This window comes from Gymnoscopelus braueri, assembly GCF_963280865.1.
Source record: "Gymnoscopelus braueri genome assembly, chromosome: 11".
Lineage (NCBI taxonomy): Eukaryota > Metazoa > Chordata > Actinopteri > Myctophiformes > Myctophidae > Gymnoscopelus > Gymnoscopelus braueri.
This window is the reverse complement of record NC_137613.1, coordinates 17,658,270-17,680,804: the sequence shown is the minus strand read 5'-3', so window position 1 is coordinate 17,680,804 and position 22,535 is coordinate 17,658,270. Positions and strand designations below refer to the sequence as shown.

The 22,535-nt window shown below is 38.3% G+C and overlaps 2 protein-coding genes across 3 annotated transcripts in view; one reads left to right on the top strand and one right to left on the bottom strand.

Moving 5' to 3' along the window:
* Window positions 1–1,020: 1,020 nt before the first annotated feature.
* On the top strand, window positions 1,021–11,438 carry LOC308095487 (chitin synthase chs-1-like; the record flags this gene model as incomplete). The annotated part of the gene is made up of 14 exons (XM_080442544.1): window positions 1,021–1,095; window positions 1,266–1,358; window positions 2,228–2,369; window positions 2,929–3,129; window positions 4,457–4,572; window positions 4,995–5,163; window positions 6,093–6,347; window positions 7,195–7,323; window positions 7,986–8,020; window positions 8,686–8,796; window positions 9,112–9,320; window positions 10,302–10,401; window positions 10,862–10,957; window positions 11,331–11,438. 14 exons carry the CDS (start codon window positions 1,021–1,023, stop codon window positions 11,436–11,438), a joined length of 1,839 nt encoding a protein of 612 aa, XP_080298670.1.
* A 6,581-nt stretch (window positions 11,439–18,019) lies between these two features.
* Window positions 18,020–22,535, bottom strand: part of LOC308096083 (class I histocompatibility antigen, F10 alpha chain-like) — an 86,924-nt gene continuing 82,408 nt past the window's right edge. Inside the window, exons 4-8 of one of the 2 annotated variants that reach the window (XM_080443362.1) lie at window positions 22,007–22,309; window positions 20,728–20,832; window positions 20,611–20,634; window positions 19,677–19,728; window positions 18,020–19,043 (exon numbers count right to left, since the gene is read on the bottom strand). In XM_080443362.1, the coding sequence (XP_080299488.1) occupies window position 19,043; window positions 19,677–19,728; window positions 20,611–20,634; window positions 20,728–20,832; window positions 22,007–22,309 (485 nt within the window). In that variant the 3' untranslated portion in view covers window positions 18,020–19,042. Of the gene's footprint in view, window positions 19,044–19,658; window positions 19,729–20,610; window positions 20,635–20,727; window positions 20,833–22,006; window positions 22,310–22,535 lie in introns of those variants that run through there. The other variant, XM_080443360.1, reaches the window with a different exon arrangement.

Below are 22,535 nucleotides of genomic sequence, written 5' to 3'. Positions count from 1 at the left end.
GAGTAAAATTACTTTCACAGACCTTTGTTTTGGCCATTATCATCTTAGACTTTTCAAAGTCATATTTAAAATAAATTCCCTTTTGCAGGCTTTTTCTTTTCTTTTCAAGAGAAGCCAATTGGTTTGAACCCTTTTATCAACCAATTTAGTCACCATTTAACCCACACATTTCTGACTTCACTTGCCACTGCTGTTGTACCCTACTGGCTCTCCTTCCAGTGCATCCACCAGGAGGAACATAGCTCCTCTGTCCTACTCCTCCCGTTCAAAACCCCATGCTGACAGACACCACCCCAGGCAGGCACTAGCTCAGTGACAAAGATCATCTTCCCCCCAGCTTCCCACCCCCGAACATGGACAATCGTGTTTGTATAGTGCTTTGGGGCGGTGGATTCAACCCCCTACACTCAGCGGTGGTGGACACTGGTACTTTACATCTGTGACACCCAAGCACCTCACTTCTCTAGGCTTTACAGATCATCTGTGTACACTACAGGAACCATCTCCTGCCTCTACACCCGACCCAAGACAGAATTGCAATTTATTCCTGCAAAACTTATTTTTTTTAAATGTTGTTCAATTCTCACCACATTTACTCTGCTTTCCAAGAGAATCATCTTTTTCACGATTTTTCAAAAATAGTAGATCTACAAGCTATCTACATAGCGCTGTATATATCTATTTTTGAATAGCCAAAGTATAAAATATGGCTAAAGTGGTTAAAATGATTGTGACGCTATACTAACTACTTCTGGTACCCCTCCTCCCCAAGGACCCCTGGGGGTCCCCGTACCCCACTTTGAGAACCAATGTGCTATATTAGCTAAAATCTAAAATGACGCAGATGCTTTCCCGGATTGAACGGGTTAAACACAGAAAATTCAAGCCATATAGCTAACTGTCTTTGATTTGGTGGTCAGTATTTTCACACAGGTCAGTGGGAGACTGTTCACATTCAAGCCACCGATACCTGGACAGCGGCTGATGAGGACACCGTATGGGGGTCGCCTGGAGGTCACAATGCCTCACGGGAACAGCCTGGTGGTTCATTTTAAGGACAAACAGCTCATACGACATAAGAAGAGGTGGTCCCAGGTATACAGATTAAATGCTTAGCGAGAAGCAATCTATCCACCTTTTCATGGATTAAATAGTTGATTGAGCAATTTGTGAAATAGGATAGAGGTCAGGAAATGCTGTTCATTCTTTCAAAAATATTTTAGTTTTATCTCTCAATAAAAATCTGTTGGTTTATTGTTTTCTAGGTCATGTACATGTACTACCATCTGGGCTGGAGGCTAACAGCTAAATACTGGATGAATGGACGGAATATGAATGAGCTGAAGAAACAGATGGAGGTACGATAAGTAGAGAACACACATGCTCTTATATCAATAATACAAATACTATATAAGGAGGCACGGTGGCGCAGTCGGTAGCGCTGTCGCCTCACAGCTAGAAGGTCCTGGGTTCGATTCCCGCCGGGGACGCTGTGGGCGCTGGGGGCGTGTCTTCTCCTCCGCGTCATCAGCGCCCATACCCTAGGTGGGGTTGGCGAAAGGGCCTACTCTGTGTGGAGTTTGCATGTTCTCCCCGTGTCTCCTAGGGTAGTTAATACCCTCACAAAAACATGTAGTAATCCTGGTTGCTATACCGCCTCCCCCATGACAGCCGGGGCGCCTGATGGAGGGGAAGGGAACTGGTTGGAATAACGTGTTCCTTCCACGCGCTACGTCCAACCAGGGAAACTCCCTCCTGTCAGGTGACAAGAAGGTCAGTTGGCTCTCATGCCTGAAGGAAGCATGAGCTTGGCCCTGGCCTCCCTACTGTGGGGAACTGGTGTAGTGCTGGTGTAGGGCTGGTGTAGCGCCCAGGATCACTTAGGAAATTGGCACCGGGTGAAAAAAATGGGTCACAAAAATCGCGGGATAAAAAATTTAAAGAAAAAAAAAAAAAATAAAAAAAATAATACAAATACTAATATTACTACTACTAGTACTACTGTTAATGTAATAGGTAATGTAATAATAATCCTAATATAAATGCGCAAAATCTCTGCGTGTGTGCGTGTCTGTACTGTAGTTCACACATCGACTTTACAAACTATACATTTCATAAGTTTTCTTTTACCAATTCTACGTGTGGTTTCAGATTCATGTACATTTCCATTGAAGATTAAAAAATAAGTTAAGAATTTATAACAAAAATGTTGTTATTAACCCCCCAGAAAGAGAAACAGAATACTTACATCCTGGCTTTAGATGGAGACACAGACTTCCAGCCATCTGCAGTGATGGTGCTTGTAGACCGACTCAAACAGTACCCACACGTTGGTGCAGCCTGTGGACGCATCCACCCCACAGGAACAGGTTGGTACATGGGAAAAATAGGAAGAAAAAAAGAATACAGACAGTAATAAAACAATTATACACCGCTACTTCTACAGTTTTAGTCTTTTTTTGTTCTCACATATTCCATTTATTTATTCATTCATTCATTTATTTATTTATCTCTCTCTTGTAAATTGGTCTTTTTTTATTTTATTTTTTATTACTACAGTGATTTTTATTGAGCTATAATAGAATAACACATGTGTTATCATTTAGATAATATCTGTACTGCAATTATTTATTTTGGGACCGCAATGGAATTGTCTTCTGACTTTTTGCGCTATCTGGATAATTCTACTGTACTATGCACCTTGGTATCATGAATTTAAATCAAGTCAAATACAAAAATACACAAAATAAGAATAGAGCAAATACTTGATTGCAATGAACTAAAAAAACCAAGAAAAACAAGATACGATGAAGTAAGGCAGGCAGGACTCATATTCTAAAGTACGTTTCAAAAAAAGAGAGGGGAAGGGGGGGGTAATTTATATGTATGTCATCATGTCACCCAAGCTCTACTGTCTCTCTCCATCAGGTCCCATGGTGTGGTTCCAGAAGTTTGAGTATGCAATGGGACACTGGCTACAGAAGACAGCAGAGCATGTGTTGGGCTCTGTGCTGTGTAGCCCAGGCTGTTTCAGCCTGTACAGAGCAGCTGCTCTCATGGATGATAATGTCATGAAGACATATACCAGCAAATCTACAGAGGCCATACACTATGTACGCAATGACCAAGGTAAGGGAGATGTCATGACTCATGATGCTTATTTTGTGACTGGGGTAACCAGTCCTACATTTACCCGACAAAAAGTGGGCGTTTCTTCAAAATGTGGAATTTTCACAGGACTTTTTGATGATTGGTTCGCTATTGCTGGTTCGCTATAGAGCATCGCAGTTCCCGCCCCTTCCGGGTTCCACCGCAAAATACTCAACGCATTTTTCCCATTGACATTTCCAAAAATATTTATATCAATTAATTTAAGGCTATAATCAAGCCATCCAGGGTCCTGGTGAATCATGACCATAAAACGTTTGATTCTGTGAAAAAACTTTTTTGAAAACGGCAAAACAAAGGGTATTTATTAAATATAGTATATCATATAATTAAATATTAAAAAATGTTTTATGGTCATGATTCACCAGGACCCTGGATGGTTTGATTCTAGGCTTAAATTAATTGATATAAATATTTTTGGAAATGTCAATGGGAAAAATGCATTGAGTATTTCAAAGTGGAACCAGGAAGTGGGCGGGAACAGCGATGCTCTATTGCTGCCCAAGTTCCCATGCTCTGGAGGGGCGGTCACAGATTTCGATATCTATCTATCGTTTATTCTACCCTTCTGTTACTATCCTTTGGTCTAGGGAATGAAGGACCGTGACATAAGGTTGGCAAGTGAAATGTAGTTTTATTGTTTTGACCTTTTTTTTGTTGTTATCGTCCAGAAAGTGAGTTTTACATTAATATGTGAATTAAACTTAAATATAAACATGGAAAAACGACCCCAGTGCAAAATAAATAAATAAATATAACAAACTAACCTATGCTTTGAAACCCCTACCTAACCTCTAACAAATGAAAATTACATTAATTCCCTAATCTAAAGCAAAACAGGTGACTGGTTCACAAAAAGCTGGCACTGGTGGTCAAACACTCTACACAACAGGGTTGTGGTTAAGCTTACTCTTTTAGAACACCCATTACTTTATCTCAACACTACTTCAGCAGGTTCAACTTAAACAAGGTGTCACAGAGAGTATAAAATACAGAGGGTTACTAAACTTTTAGCCCCAAAGTATTGACTTTAAACTCATCGACAGCATGTAACAGCATGATACACACTGTCAAAGAACACAGGTGCTGCCAGCTATTAAGTAGGGGGAAGGCGTCCTCTGATTGGTCCAACTTCTGATTGAAGGTCTCCTCCCAGCCAGGTCTTCTCCCATGCAGATCCTGAACTGAATGCATGAGTCAGTGGACTACCAGAACTGTGCAATACATAACATTATATAAAAAGAACCCTCACATGTAACACCTTCTCTGTTCTTTTATTTCTATTCAGGTGAGGACCGTTGGCTGTGTCTTTTGTTACTTCGGCAGGGATGGAGGGTGGAGTACAACTCTGCATCTGATGCCTATACCAATGCTCCAGAGGGCTTCAAAGAGTTCTTCAATCAGGTGAGGGCTAACTAGTTCAAGGCAAACCTTTTCTTATGGTGTGTGTTATTGCAAACTAACATAATGCAATGATGTTATTCGCGATAACTTATGATCAAGTGTTCTATTGCTTTTATACAACAGTATTAATGATTGGTGTCCTGTCTCTCTACACTCCCTCTACACTCAATAAACCCAAAATAATTATATATAAAAAAAAGATTATACCAAGCATGTTATCTAGATAATATATAATACATTCAGATGCTATGTTTGATGTCTTCCTGCTATCCTAGTAACTTTATAGGACTTAATAGTTTTTTTGCACTGTCTTTACTTGTCCATTTACCCTGTTGTTGGTTGATTAAGAGTTGCTTGCTGTTCACTCTGATCTTTCATTTTGTCACTTTGCTAAATGCCTAAAATGTATTGTAAATTCCTAGCGTCGTCGATGGGTCCCATCCACTATGGCCAACACTGTGGAATTGCTAGGCTCCGGCTTTCTGACATCTACGAGGAACCCATCCATCTCTAGGCTCTACATCTTTTACCAGCTGATGACCATGGTTACAGCCATACTGGGGCCTGCCACCATGTGCATAATGATTGCAGGTTGAATTCTATTTTTTATTTAATTTTGTGTTAAACAGAGGAAATAATGTATTTATTGTTTAGCAAAACAATAAAGATAAAGATTGGGTTAATTCTTTCCACACCCAAATAACTGCTTGAAGTAAAGACAAATGAGGTATTCTTTAATGTGTCATTATGTGTGTACTTTTTTAATTAGCAATAATTTGAAATTGCCACATGAATCATAGATTGATTTATTGACGACTCTAAAGAAAAAGCCAGTTCTGTACAGTTTAAGGGTAAAAAAAAACAGTATTTTATACTCACACTGCATGCAATTTTGACTTACAAAATATTATACACCAATCAACTGAACTAAACCTAATCTAGACCAAGCCTATACATCATCCACTTAATCAAAACTGCAACCAATCTACTTTTAAATCTAACCTAAACAAAACTAACTCAAGCTTTACCTAACCGACAGTTAAACTTAGCTCTGGTCCAGAGCATTAGCGAGTTCTCGCTAACGCTCTGGGTCAGAGCTAAGTTAAACTCAACTACTGTACTTTTTATTTATGTATTTATCTATTTTTCTTTCAGGAAGTTTGACATTGATGTTAAACATAGAATTCAACGGTGCATTGATCCTGTCAGTAATACCCCCTGCCGTCTACCTGGCTCTCTGTTTCAAGCTGAAGTCAGATACACTGGTCACTATTGCTGCCATCATGAGTGCCTGCTATTCTATATTCATGTTGGCTCTACCCATGATCTTAATAGGCAAGTAGTGATTAAATTGCAGATTTGATGTATACGTATAATTATATATGATGTGTGTAATAGGCTTTAAGACAAGAAAAGAGATTTGTTTTTATTTATACTTTAAGAATAATAATAATCTCTATTTCTTTAAGTATACATTCTTGTTTTCAGTGTTTTATTCTATAACCTTACTGTTCCAACAGACACCATGATAAGCGAAGACACCATTTTGAGTCCCAGCAGTCTTTTCTGCATCTCCATGGTGGCAATATGCTTTGTGACCGGGCTGATGCATCCTCAGGAGATGCACCTTTTGGCCTACGGCGTCCTCTACATCTTGTGCACCCCCAGTGCCTACCTCCTGCTGATCATCTACTCCATCACCAATATGAACAACATGTCCTGGGGTACCAGGGAGGCCGCACCCTCTGCTGGGGCACAGAGGACTGCACCTACAGGTAGTTACCACAGTAACTACAGTAGTAGCAAATTAGCAGCTGGTCTGAACGTTAAATTTTTATTGCGTGGCGCTGACTGGGCTCAAAGGTGCACAGCACACCGGTCCTTGCGAGGTGCCAGCCTTACGGATTAAACACTAAAGAATAAAAGAACATAGCCGCACACTCGTAGCTGCCGATGCCAATCATTTATTGTGGCCACAGAGAGACTGAAAACACACCAACGTTTCTGACAGACTAGGCTGCCTTCTTCGGGTCGGTGCTGAATGGGCCAGCCATATAGAATAGGGGTTGTCTGTATCTACTGTATATGTATGTCTGTCTCTACAAAAGTAGATAAAGGGAAGCATGCATGCATGCAGCAAACCACACAGCTGACGCTGGTATTGTGCCAATAATCACTCATGGACGACCTTGGTCTCAGATTGTCTAAGATGGGGGAAGGAACCGCTCCTTTTTTTTAATGTGATAACCTATTCCATCCACCACCACATGACTATGCAGACGGCCCACTTGTCGACATGTGAGGCCATTGGCTACTTGGTGCGGACACTTGCTCACCTTGCTTGTTTTAAAGTGGTTTAAAAAGTGATGATTTTTTTTGTTAAATCCTGCACATACGCAAGACGTTCATTCGGTGAACCAAAACGAGCGCTCCTCTTCCCCTGCCATCCGAGGAAAAGCTAAATCATGCCACGTATACATTGAACCACGTTTAGCTCAGCTACGCCAATCACAGCTATGTATGTGCACACAGCGAAGAACAAGGCCAAGCTCTGTAGGCAATGTAATGTTAGACCATTAACAATGTAGAATAGTAATTTGATATTTTCTATTTCTTTTTTAGTTTTGGGTAGGAGATTCCTCCATGCCCTCCCAGATACAAGTACAAGCTTGACCAAATGCTGTAACTGCCTCTGCTGGAAACCTGTCAAAGAGAACATGGTATCTATAGAGGTAGTGGAGCCTGTGGACGGTCCCCATCCCATTGTAACAAAGCACATAGAACGTTCTCTGGGGGAAGAGAGGCAAGTACTCATTGTTGGATAATGGGCATTTAGAATGTAGACAATGTCACAAAAAAACATTTATGTTGATTTGAAAAAACTAAACTAAACAAAAAGAACATGGAATTTCTAGAGTCTAGATATTCAGGGTACAAGACAAAAATATACGGAACAGCATCCACAGTACCGCAACAGATTGCTGGGGGAGTGGTTATTTAGCAACTTTAACCAGGTCATAAAGGTGTTGATGGATGTTTTGCTAGTTAGTAGTGGATGAGATGATGTTGGCTATGATGTTCTGTTATTTATTTATTATTGCTTGTGATGTGAATGAGGTGATTTAGACACATACATTTTACATGTTAATTATTTTGATGAGATAAGGACTTGGTGAATTGCTCACATTAAAAGGAATTAAATATAATAGGCATGTAAGCTGGTAAATACTGTATACTATAAATACAAATAAATAACAGCTAGAAGGAATACAAATTCTCTGCAATATGCACGTACAGTAACAGCCTATAACAGGACTATAGGTTGCATTGATTAGAGTCATGGATGACAGTGATACTGTAAGAGCGATTATCATGATATAATAAAATAACACTTTAATTTGTTTTTGCCTCAGGGAAGAAGATCCTCCTTCGACACGTGTTCATCAAGGTAAGACCACAGATATTCCCTCTACTTGCTTAGAAGAATCACATTGAATTTGTCATAGATGTTGACACCATAAAAGGTCTTCAGACATCATGATGAAATATAATTTTTCTTCTTAATGAATTACATTAATTTACACTCTTGTTTCTCCCTCTTTGACTTTGACTACAGACTGGATCATGCAGTTACAGACCTTGTCTGATGAGATGTCCCTACATGAACATACACTTGATGCAGTGAGTGGACCATTTTCATTATTTTTCTTTTTTTGTACCTCCTTTTTTCTCCCCAATATAGTCATTATGCCAATTAATTCCTCCCCATACACACGTGTGTGTGTGTGTGTGTGTTCACTGGTGTTGTATCCTACTGACTCACCTGCCTGTGAGGAGCCCCCACCGAGAGGACGTAGAGCCTTCGTCCTACTCCTCCCGCCCAACACTCCATGCTAACAGGTGCCGCCCCCTGTTAGCATGGAGGAGTAGGAATACGTGCAATGATATCACCCGCCCTGCCCGGCTTCTCTCCCTCCGAACACGGGCCAATTGTGTTCGAATAGACGCTCGACAAAGCCAGATGCGCCACGGTGGACACCTGACAGTACAGTAGGCCTACAGTATACGTAGGTGTTGCACCTCATTTAAGAGTTGCTTTGTGTTTCTCCACAGGAAGAGGAGGAGTTTTGGAAGGAACTACAGAAGAAGTATCTTGAACCACTGGCAGAGGACAAAGACAAACAGACGAAGATCAACAACAGCCTCAGAGAACTCAGGAACAAGGTATCAAAATGTCCCAAAATGAAGTAACCTGAAACATATTTATGGAAACCTTTTGCATTATCACATCCAGAAATTGTGGATGATATTCAGTGTACATTGTGCACCACAATGTACACTGATTAATAATTTTATATACTGTATTTAAAGGATTGTGGATTATTTTCTGAGATTAGAGCTGCAACAATCCCCCTTTCTTTTTTTCTTTTTTTTAAACAAATGGAACCCTGACCATGTGAAATCTCATTAATAATAGACTATATTGGCTGGTCTGTGGCCACAAGCATAAGAATGTAATCTTATTTTTCTGTCATGCAGGTGTCTTTTGTGTTCTTTTTCACCAACTCCTTGTGGCTGGTGGCAGCATTTATCCTCCAGTTCATCAACCTGAAGGTTCCCATCCCTAAGCTTAACCAGACTCTGGAACGCACCGGGGAGTACATGCACATCGACCCGGTTGCATTCATGTCTCTCTTCAGCTTTGCCTTGTTGATCGCTATTCAGTTCTTGACCATGCTCTATCACAGGTGAGCACCTCTGCTTCACTGGATCAGACACGTTTCTTTGTTTCGCTCTCAGTAATTATGTTCTGATTCAGTGTCAAATTATCACACCTCATAAAATGTCATAAGGAAATTGAAAGATTGGGCTCAGTACAGAATATACATCCACCGTCAATACAGTATATGCCATTTCCACCTGAGGACCACATTCAAACACAGTGTTATCCTTGGTATGATTTATATTGTATTTCACTTGTATAAAGTTTATACCAAATAAAATCCATCCATCCATCAATCCAGAATCAGAATTTGCCCAATTAACTTGACCTTCTTTGCGACTTTATTGGCAACAATTAAACACACAGCATCATCAATTAAAGGCGTCAAATGGAATAAACCAAGAAAGACGTAGCTTTTATTTGTATTTGTATTATTTAAATACTTTGAAGGTGAAAATGACCCAGCCGCCACACACATCGACTAGTCATTGTAACCAAACTGTTCTCTCACCTCAGTAGCACCATAGGTTTGTGCTTTGCCACAAAACTAATGTATTTCCAACTGACGAAAATTGTTGACACGAGTCCTGTCAACATGTTTTAGTAATCATATCAACACGATTGTTGTCACGTGTTATAAATTGTCTTTTTTCACCAGTGACCACACACTGCATCTGTTACAAACACAGATTTTCAAAATATGTAAAACGTATTTATTGTTTACGAGACTGCTATATTATACCAGAGGTATACTTTTATTTCACATGATTTGCAATGATCTGTTGCCCTCTCTTGAATGATCTTTTGATTGATTGAATACTTTATTAACATGTTTATTAACTATACAGATAGTACAGTCAAAGGATAACACAAAAGCCCCAGGAGGCTTGTTTCCATTGTGGTCCATCTAGAAATGTAATGTTTTACCAATGTTTTATGCCCTTGAAATCCATACTTAAAAAAATATATATATATATATTTAATTGTCTGTTTCTTGTCTGTCCAGATTATACACACTGATCCATTATGTGGCCTTTGAGGACACTGAGTCCAAGTCGAGAAAACAAGCTAAACAACATCTGGTATATTTACCACCAGACAATGAGGTAAACTACTGCAACTACTACACTCAATGGCAACAAGTAGTATTCAAACCATTGTCAAATATCCCTGTTACTGTTTATTGTTAGACTTTGATTTTCTGAAGTAACAGGTGGATGGAACAAAAAAAATCACAAGTTTTCATCAATTAAAAACAATTACAACATTTTCCAAAAGTACTAGGCTACATAAATAAAATGGAATAATCAAATAATTTCCATAAATAAGTGTAAAAACGTTTAAGAAGTTGTGAAAATAGCGGATCTACAAGCTCACAACGCAGCGTGAAGTGACGCGTTGTGAGCTTGTAGATCTACTATTTTTACTAGTTGGGGACCCGGGAAAAAAAAAAAGTTTTGGGAACCACATTGGCAGTTATCGTATTGCCTTTTGGGGGAAAGCGTCAACCATCGGTGTAATCTTTTTCTATTTCAATGAATAATTTGCTAATTCTATTTGATCCAGGTCCATCCAACTCTTTCTAAGATCCTGAAATCTAAGATCCTGAAATCTAAATCTAAGATCCTGGAATCTGACCTTGAGGATGTATCACTATCTGAGGTATCATTCCTAAAACTATACAATAGCGTTTCAGGTAGAAATATGTTCTGAAGTCCAGTGGCTTTGTGAATTTTACTTTTGATGATTGACAAAAGATGGCACAGATATTTTCTGCTCTGTAGTCACGTAATTTATTCAAGAAAGGTTCAACACAAGTACAGTACAAACTACTAACACAAGAATGGACAGTAGATCCTTTCTTTCTAGGCTGTTTGACAAACTTTGTCCTCTTAAAAATGATGTTTAGGTTAATTCTGTCTTATTCTGTCTTATTAATTTGTTAATTTAGAATGTCTGTTAGCTTTAAATTGTGTTTTGTTCTGTAAAGCACTTGCCACTTGGTGATGTACATTGTTTATCTCCTTTTTCGTAGATCCCGGACTCTGACTTTTACGAAGCCACCACTGACATGTCACTCTCAAGCCACTACAGCGGATCCCATGATGGATCGAGCATGGCGTCATCAATCATAATTAAATGAAGATCACACTTAGCAAACCTTTGCTAGGAGTGAGGTTTAGTTGTGACTTCTGTAACAGAAAGGCTCTCTGATGATCACATCCCTATCCTGTGTGATCCTGTAGCCTTGACTTTCCTTGTGTGTAAACCAGGGGTTCCCAAACTTTTCCATGCCAAGGAGGTCCCCCAAACAGGTATAGCCTCTGTCTGTCAGGCTCCTCCACAACAAGTGTTTTTATTTTATTTTCTTTTCTTTTTCTTTTTGTTGGTCTAGAAATGTCCAAATCAAAGTATATTGAGAAATGTCTGTCTCATCACCTGATTAATGTAACAAATTATGTTCTTTTTAAAGGAGCAATTCACTTCTCCTTTTTTGTATTTATCATTGCTGCATATTCTGAGGAAGGATCCAAAGATATAAATACATTTGTTTTGTTTGTTGTGCATAGATAATGTGATTTTGTAAAACTTCATATACATTTATATAGCTCATATGTACCTTTTATATTTGGTACAGTAAGTGTATGAAGGTCAGTGGAGGCCACTAGGTTTCCAATGTCTTTGTGCTTACTTTGAATATAACTTGAACTTATATACTATACGGAGGAGGTGGTCACCTCTATGCAACGTAGTACAGTGGAAAGGAGAAAAACATATACGTATATCAGCTGTTGTCAGCAATACATGTAGAAGAAAGAAGGTCTTTGACATATACACTTTAGGGGTTGATGAAACCACCCTCATGCACTCTCTTGCCTATTGTATTATAAAATATTATCATATAAACTATTTGTGTGGGTCATTTATATTTCAGCATACAGGTCATCATCTTATAAAAGGACCATTAACACATCGAGTCTGAGATCTACAATTGAAATACCACTGTAAAACTCAATAAAAAGATACATTAAACTCAATAAAGAATATTAATTACCAACAAACTACAGCCATTGTACAAGGAAATATAGCATGTTTTCATTTTGAGGTAATGATGCCCACTCACTCATTAAAGGTGAAAAGAAGAGTACTTGCAGTACAGTCATTGTAATTTGTTGGGAATTACACTGTACTAATGTCCATCTCAAATGAGGTGAAACAGATCCGCTAGAGGTGACCTGTGAGAATTCAGTCTGGTCAAACTTGAAGAAATAGTTCGACAGCTGACTAGAGCCAAAAGCTCAAGGTGCTTAAATATGTGTAAAGACAACAGTCATAGCAATGTGGTGGAGTCAAAGTACAATATTTGTCTTTGAAATGTAGTGGTAACTGATTGATTGATTGGTTAGTTAGTTAGTTAGTTAGTTAGTTAGTTAGTTAGTTAGTTAGTTAGTTAGTTAGTTAGTTAGTTAGTTAGTTAGTTAGTTGATTGGTTGATTGATTGATTGATTGATTGATTGATTGATTGATTGATTGATTGATTGATTGATTAAATACTTTATTAACAGTTTGCAACAAAAAAAAAGTAAAACAAATTAAATACAAGGTCTGCTAAAAGGATTAAAACCCAAGAAAGCACTATGGCTTGTTTCCATTGGGGTCCTGTGTATTCAATTCATCGAAATGTTTTATGACAAACAAATGTACAATGCAAAAACATCATATACACCACGAGTAGTAATCAAAAAGAAATTGGGGGGAGGAGGGGGGGACAATACAAGTACAGATACTCCAACATTTGGATGCAGTTCCATAGCACGCACGTTCATGTCTTATTTCTACCACTGGATGGCAGCAAAGACCTATTGTGCCCATACAGTCTATCGTGCCAGGAGCGTTGATGAAGGTTTCCTAACTTTCGTTTATGCCTAACCATAGATTACAAGAAATCACATGGTTGCCCCCCCCCCCTCACACACACACACACACACACACACACACACACACACACACACACACACCTCTCAAAACCGTGTCTTTTTCGTTTGATCCCCCAGCGTGTGTGTTGTGTAGTGTAGCCAGTGGTGGAAAGTAACTAAGTACAATCTTGAGATTTTTACTTTACTGAAGTATTTCCAATGTTCTGTACCGAAGTATTTCCAATGTTCTGTACTTTTACTTCTACACCATGCACTAACAGACTATTTCTACATTGCAGTATTGATACTTTTACTTAAGTAAGTAAAACATTTGAGTAGGCTACTTTTTCCACCACTGAGTGTAGCCTATTTACAATAGAGACAGGAGTTTTTATATTTAGAAACTGCAGATTCAGCGAGTTTGACATAATGTAGGCCTAATGGTAACAGGATAGGTGGGCACCAAGGAAGAATGGGCACCTCGGTGTTAAATTGGCTATTTTTTCCCAAAAGTTGAAAAACAAAATATTTGGAAAATGTTACTCAAGTGCAGTACTTGAGTAAATGTACTTAGTTATTTACTTTGACCACTGCCTAAACTCAGTTTGTCCTCATACTTGACCTCTCACCATTCTCATTTTGGATACCATGTGTTTATTTGATATGCATGCAGGTTTCACAAATCAAACAGGTTATGCTGTGTACACTACAGGCCATTACTATTTCACTTGGTTGTACATTTAAAACGTTTCACTGAGTTTCAGCTCTGCTCAATTCATAAGGTGTAAAACACCACCACTATTCAGCATTGTGATGCTGAATACAAATTGTGATACATCACACAAAATCATGCAATAATATTAACACTACACTCAAACTATTTAGGCAATTTAAAGGGATACTTCACTTTAGGGCCGGGGAAACATTTAAAAAATATATTAAAAATAAATGAAAAAAGTTATGGAAAATTCATGGCCCCCTCACGCATTAGAGTGTCCTACTAATGTGTGAGGGGGCCTTTATTTTGCCATAACTTCTTTCATTTTTTTTTATATATATTTTTAATGTTTATTTTATGTGAAAGTGAAGTATCCCTTTAAATAATTATGCTATTTAACTAAGTTTACGTACAGTATTATACAAATACTGGATGTAATTAATTCCTCCCTATGAACAATCCAGTTTCTGTAGATTTAATGATGCAGAAATAAATTTTATACATGGTAGCTACAGCCCATGTATAAAATGTATCTGCAGGCAGCCCTACTGTATGTATCTGCAGGCAGATACCCATACATAAGACTGATAGGACTAATATATGCTGGAAGCAGGGGCCAGGTCCCCCCCTTAATTAGCACATAGGCCTATTAAGCCTTTATGCTCAGCGCTTCATTACTTTTGTTCTGATTCATTACTAGGCATTCTGTTCACTGTACAGTAGGTTGTCATTTGCCATATTGTGATTTTTGAAGTAAAATGTGTTAAACAGAAAAATAATGTTAAATACTGTACAACAGGACGTCAGTAAATACATGTAAATGTATCTATAGAAAGGCCCTCTTTCATTTTTATTTTAAGAGATGATTTGCATGCATTTTACCAGCCAAGTAGCAAATATAAATATTGTTCAACCTTGGGATGTCTTAAAGTGCCCTGCCAGATCTGTGGTACATAGTGTGTAAAAAATAAATCTGTCTTAAAAATGTTATTAAATATAATATTATATAGTTGATCCTGATATGTGTTGATATCTCCATGAAAAGCCATGTGTGTCCAGTACACCAGTAACCCCAGCATAAGTCCTTTGGAAGACAGTGTCAGCTAAATGCCTAAAATGTAATGAAATGCGTTGTATCAGACCCACAGTTGTTGCATTCACTTGGCCGTAGCTTGGCTGAGTCAAGAGCTGAACAACATGACAGATTAAATGAAAGTGAAAGAAAGCAGAGAAGGGGTTTTCCAGTGTGTCAGTATGGTATGATCTTATGTGTGTTGCTGCCAACTGGTACATTGTTGTGGTGCTGTTTTACCAAACTTCACATGCAGAAATAAATATACTGGGAGGAGTTTGGTACTTTAGTCTTTCATGTTGGGTATTAACTATTAACCCATTCAGTCCGGGGAAAGCATCTGTGTCATTTTTAGATTTCTTTGGGCTATTCAAAAATACCAGATCTACAAGCTGATAGTGCGGCACTCGGTGCCTCGCTATGAGCCTGTATATCTGCTATTACTTACTGCTATTACTACAGTGCAATAATAACGTCCTTTTCTTTTCTTTTTTGGTAAGCGATTCATGAAACGTCATTGCCCGCCATTTTGCATCACAACTTGGCCTGTTTAGATTCTTTGGGTGCCATTTCGTTGCAGACAGTAGATGTGTTGACAAATAACCAACCGTGATGTTGCCTCATCCAACCCTTAAAGTTGTCGATAGGTGGTGGTGGTGGTGATCTCCCATGGCGCTGACTGTCAGTGTCAACCATAGCAGCACCTTTATCATTGCATATCAACCAGGACGTGTGCCAAAAAACATCAGTAAAAAGCTATTGTTGGATACCAGGGGATTTCCACTGTTGCCAATCAAGCCATATTGTCTGAACTCATAACTCTTGAAGAAAGAAAGTATAAGAATGAAATACAGTCAAATCAAAAACAGTGCACTGTTAGATGCTGTGCACTCTCAAGTGAGGTGAAGATATGGCGTTATGTTTTGCATGACACCCCACCTTTGGGATTTAATTTCGACAACGCATCAAGGTATGGCTTTATTTATTACATTACCATCAATATTCAGCATAGTAACGAGAAAGCATGTCAAATGAAATGGATACTGTTGTTCAGCGTTGAACAGGATAACAAGCGAAAGTGTTATCTTTTAGATTTGAAGTCAAGTTACACAACACAACTACGGTTTAAGATAGAATATGCCTATTTGTGCACTTTCTTAAACTCTGTTTAGTTTTGTGCAGACATCTATTATCACTATTACTGTTTTCCTGTTGCCTAGGCTACTCTCCTTCCCTCCTCTCATATAGAAACACTATTTAGGGTCTTCTTGATGGAGGACAGACCCCCAAACGTCTAAAAACAGGGACCACTATAATAGCAAGGCAAGTAGTCATATTCAACCATATCAGTATGAAATAGGATGCACACACACGCATGCACGCACACATACACGTGTGTGTGTGTGTGCACGCGCGAGCGCACACACACACACACACACACACACACACACACACACACACACACACACACACACACACACACACACACACACACACACACACACACACACACACACACACACACGCACACACACACACACACACACACACACAGGCAAAAACCATCCCTGGCCTTCGACCTGGCTAGTGGAGATCTAATAAAATTGAACTTCTGTGACATCATCTGTTGCCAGGAAGGATTCAGGTTTTTATCCAGGGGAATACCATAGTGTCAACCTCAGAGACAAAAGACACGTGAAGTTGAATAGATCTTAATGAATGACATTCATTAAGTAGTAAAGTCATCAGTAATTATGGATGGACACTATTAGAATATCCATAATAAAAATATTATTAGAATATGATAAGATCAAGTAGATTATTCCTGTGCTGTGCTCCTTGTCGACACACACACACACACACACACACACACACACACACACACACACACACACACACACACACACACACACACACACACACGAACACAGGTGACACATCTGAATGCATAATGGAAAGGACATGAGATGAATAACAAGATGCATGAGGTGGAGTTTTTGAGTTAAATCTAACGTGATAAAAGAGTGTGTTTGGTTTCACTTTCTGGTTGGCAGAATGTTCGGTCTAAAGGGAGCGGTTCACAATCAGCCTCATGGAGAGACAAGACATTCACCATGTCTGCTGAATCCTAGAGACCTTGTTTGTTCACACGCAGGTTTACAAACTAGGATATTTTAAGGCGAGCAGGTGACGGTTAATTTGATGTGTAGTGAAGTGTAGTCTATCCTACCTCTGTTCACATTATAAATGATATTATGCAGCTGATAACTATGGTTTCTTACATGGAGACTAGAGATTATGAGTTTGAGAGAGTATATAAAGATAGCATGATACTATAAAGATTAATTTACTTCTTCATTCTTCATTTATCCAACACAGTGCCAAGTGATTTCCAAACTTGACCATCCACTTCAATTCTGTTGTGAGGTGAATGTTATTTATAGAACATAATAGAACTTCAGTCACCAGTGACCAGTCACCAGACAAAGTGCCTAACACATTAGAATGTTTAACTAAAGATATTAAAAAAACATATCTCACCCTGAGTGAAAGGATACAGTAGTCCCTATGATGCTTAACAAAGAAAAAGGTGAATTTGGCACTATGTAACTTTCCTCTTCTACCCCAGATTTGAAGCCGGTTTCCTGCACTAGTGCTGAACCATCATGTAAATTGTTTTGTCAGATCCTGTGTCTAGGTGAGACATGACCTTTGACACAATCTAAATGTTTCAATAGAAGAGCAGGGAGACACAATACAACCACTCCAATAGTATAAGTTATAAATTACATTTTATCCATTAAAAAGGTTATTGTTAAATTGTTAAACATTAAGACAGCACTATATTATAGTGCTGTCTTAATGTTTAACAATTTAACAATAATGTTAACATTTAGATGACTTGTTTCAAAACAATGATACAGTTTATATGGTCATACTGCTCTGACAATATCAATATTTTACACAATCACGGTTGTTTATTTATGATTCTAAAAGAAAGAGGCAGAGTGTTAAGAGTATTTGGGTCTTTAATAAAAAATTATTTAGCAGTAGGCCTATAAATGAATGCAACAACAATGCAAATAATCTGACCTTCATTTAGTAGACACTATCTAAGTCTTTAACATATTTGAAGCATTCTTCATTATTTTCAATATGTACAAAAAACTTAAAAGAGATCAAACACATCCCCTCATAACCAATCAATTAAAGTTTTTTTTCTTTTTTAAAGACAAAAGTTTAAAAACACACAGTGAAAACACAATAGGAAAATAAAATTCAATTATTTACATCATATGGAAATCAATGTTAAACTCACATTATTTTTTTGTCCAAATAAGTATTGTGTATGTGTGAGCATACTGTACATACTTGTATGTACATGTTCTATGTTGTTGTGCATATGTGTTACAGTGTGTAAACAAAAGTGTACATGTATAAGTGTGTATGAATGAATGAATGAATGAATGTATTACAGTTTTATTTTCGTGTCAGCATTTTGGCCCATAACGTCATAATGACACAAAAACATCATCTATTCTATCCTCCTCTTTGATGATATAAACTACTTTTAAAAAGGTGTAAAGTGGACATCTTTAAAATGTCATAAGGAATTATTAGACATGTCTTGTAAGCCCAATTAATATTCATAAAGTATTTATAGAAAGCTTCAAAATCTAGATTAAAAAGGTGACTTTTAAATCCATGACTGATTACCTACAAAACACTTTAATGACAAAAAATAGCCCAACTCGATGATTATGATTATCATCTTCAACCAATCAGATGAAATTAAATGTGAGTTTATTCTAATTGACAATACACTGAAAAGCATCGTGGTTGTCTATAATTGAACTCACAAATGATTGCCTTTATTTTGAAAGTATGAATAATGTAATTATGTTTTATCTGCAACTGTAATGGATTACTGACCCTTGTTTATAAAGATGTATGAATGGTTTATAACCCACTTCTCACAGCATTCATAGAGAGAGAGAGAGATGGTGAGAACGTCTCTACTTGCTCCAGTGGTCTGCAAACCTAAAATTACAAGAATTAACACATGAGAGAGAAAACAAAAATACTGATCAACTGATCATTCAAAAAATCACTTACATTTCAACATTATACATCAGTTTGGGGAGGGGGGAAAAAATATCATCATTTGATTAATTTAAACAGTTTAACTTGTTCTATCTTATTTTCTCTTAACTATCAAAGCTGTTACTGTTAAATATTGAGGTTTCCTGAAAACACAGGAAACCTCAAATTAAACCGTTAATCAATAAAATTACAACAAATGGATGAGGTGATCATTACATCTAAATAATGCTGCTTGTAATTATAGCATACCATTTCTGCTTTATTTCAATAACGATAGTGAGAGAGAGACAGGAAAGGCAGACAGAGTGCAGAATGACACACAGCAAACAGTCTGGCCAGTCAGGAGTTTAACCAGGGGAATGCTGAAGAGGGCATTTTGTGGTATAATGTGCCCAAACCATTCGGCTATCGAGTCGCCCAACTTATAATATTTCTAAGCTCTCGTCCTGGAGTTCCATAGTACAGCTGGCTTTCCTTGTAGATTTCAACATGGTCCACTGAGTGCATGCAATGAACTACCTAGAATAGAAACCCCTGGGACAACCACTACCTAATATTAAAGTGACTTACTATGTGCAAGGTGTCTCTGAGTCTGGATTCAGTTTCATCATGACCTCAGAATCTGTAATGTAAGAAATACATAGTTAGGATACGCCATCAACAGGGGTGTATTGGTATTTGTTTAAACACCTACTGTATGACACATGCATACACACACACACACGGTTATGTTGTGGTTATGTAACTAGGGTGACAGACGCCCCAGTTTGGCCGGGATTGTCCCGATTTCAAGCTGCGTGTCCCAAGTCCCAACAAATATCTCTAAAACGTATGTTTACATATGTGAGCGGCACCGAGTGCCGCGCGAAGAGCTTGTATATCTGCTATGGCACCCCCTTGGCGTGCCGTGAGGTTGTCACATGGTTACAGGTTCACTTGAAATGAAATAAAACACTAATATGTCCCAGTTTTCAACATTCACTACAAAATTGTCCCGGTTTTCACCAGTATTAAAGTAATTATAGTTGTTTTCAGGGATTGCATAGACATTGATCATGTTCTGTTAATGAAAACATGCTCAACCAATCAGAAAACATAAACAAATGCATTGACAGTCACCCTATACTGTATGTAACCACTGTTCCTACGGTGGTAAGTTTACATAGAGCCTACATGTCAACTATAACGGACAGCATGATTAAATGTTAGGCTGACTTTATGAATAGTTTCATCATGTTGAGTCTCAACATCATGATATGATGATGATAAATGTGAAAACATTATTGTGATCTTGCACTTTGACTAAGATGACAATAATGGTGACAATTGTCTCCGGCACCTCAACAGAGACGTTACATTGACATTTTATTTTCTCTGACGTTCAATTTAAGGGTGAACCTTACTCCTTAATGCAATTGTTTGTGTCAGTAATGTTGAATGTACTTTGGGGTTAGTGGATTATCAGACCAGATGAATGTGAAGTAAAAAATAAAGTACTACTTACGAGATGGAGTGGAAGGAGGTGAAGCTGAGGTAAAGAGGTAAAGAGATATCACAGTGGTTAGCTCAGTATAAATGAAATGATATCATTTGAGAAACCAAAATCATTCTACTGACGCACCTGTCTTCTTCTTGTACATGACGACTCCGAGGACAACGAGGATGGCAATGACAGCCAGAACCACCACAGCGATGATGATGACGGTCATGTTGTCTTTGGGTTTAACTGGAGCAATAAAACACAGAAAACCAATGGTGTAAAAAAGTAACTAAGTACATGTACTCAAGAACTAAGTACAAATTTGAGGAATCTTTACTTGACTGGAATATTTTCAATTTTCAGTACTTTCACTTCTACTCCACTACATCTCAGAGGCAAATATTGCACTTTTTACTCCAATTATTTGAAAACTTTAGTTACTAGTTACTTTGTAGATCTTTATTATTGTTACAAAACCACGCATTAACCAATTCTTCCCTATATACTTTGGCAATTTGAAAATAGTCGATCTACAAGCTTGCAGATCTGCTATTTTCAAAAGATTTTCATAGATTTTGATCAGTTGTGAAATGGGACATTCTACATAATGAGTATTTTTACTTTTGGTACTTTAAAGTAATACTAGGTAACGTTTTCAACAAAACTAAAGTTAACATTTTTATCTTTTGTGAGTGGCAAAAGTTTCACAACACCCACACCATGAATTTCACCCCCGGAAGCCTTTTATTTATATATTTTGTATTGAACGCTGTCGGGGGGGACTTTCCCGGGAAAATGACGTCATCTGGCCAGAAAACGGAACTACCGCAACGGTTTCCGGTTTGGCCTGGAACTACCGCGCTAATAACAAAAAGGAACCTCACGCTGATTTTAAGAGAATGTAGGATTGGAAGATCGAAAAAGAACAGAAAAAGAAAGCACAGCTCATGGTAACTAATGCTCCACTGGCTAAGAGAAACGATCCGCAGATAGTATAAAACAATTAAAAGATCGCTTTTTGAAACGCTTCCGGCTTCCGGTGAAAACAAATGGAATTCTGGGTAATCTAGGACTATGGAAATTGTATGCAGTGACGGTAGTGACCAGCAGAGGTTGCTAAAAATCGTTATTTGTGAATTTGCATTGTACAACTTTAAGTACATTTTGATACAGTATGTAATAATCTGTGATTGGGGTTTAAGATGATAGTCATGAGATCCAGCCAGTGACCTCTTTGAACAGCTGTAGAAACTTGGTTTAAACTGATCTGAGTCTTAGATGTCTTGGTGTCTGGCTTTACCCACAATTCATAATACATATGACAGTGTCAGGTTAATAATTATTTGCTAGTGAACTCCTTTGATCTAACTTCTTTGGCAGCACATCCATTCCTCCTTTAGTCCTATAATAACAGTCTTACCCCTGTTGGTCTTGATCAGCTCTCGGTCCAGTGTGTACTTGAAGACCTCTTTGACCCCATAGAGCTCAAACACACACTCGTAGTGCTTCCAGTCTTCATGTTTGACTGAGGTCAGGTTCAGGTCAACGCTCATCTGGAAGGTTCCATCATGGTTGGGGAGGAGCTCTCCATGGTCCACGTTCTCCTGGAGCTCCTCTCCATCTTTAGCCCAGAACATTATGACTCTGTCTGGGTAGAAACCTGTAGCGTGACACCTCACTGGAGAGGATGGAGTCTTCTGGAGGAGAGATACAGAGGGATGCTCTGAGAGACAGAGAGAGAGAGAGAGAGAGAGAGAGAGAGAGAGAGAGAGAGAGAGAGAGAGAGAGAGAGAGAGAGAGAGAGAGAGAATACATATCCAGAGAGAGAGAGAGAGAGAGAGAGAGAGAGAGAGAGAGAGAGAGAGAGAGAGAGAGAGAGAGAGAGAGAATACACATCCAGAGTGACAGACAGTGTGAAATGAGGGAAATATAAAAAAGCAGGGATGAAC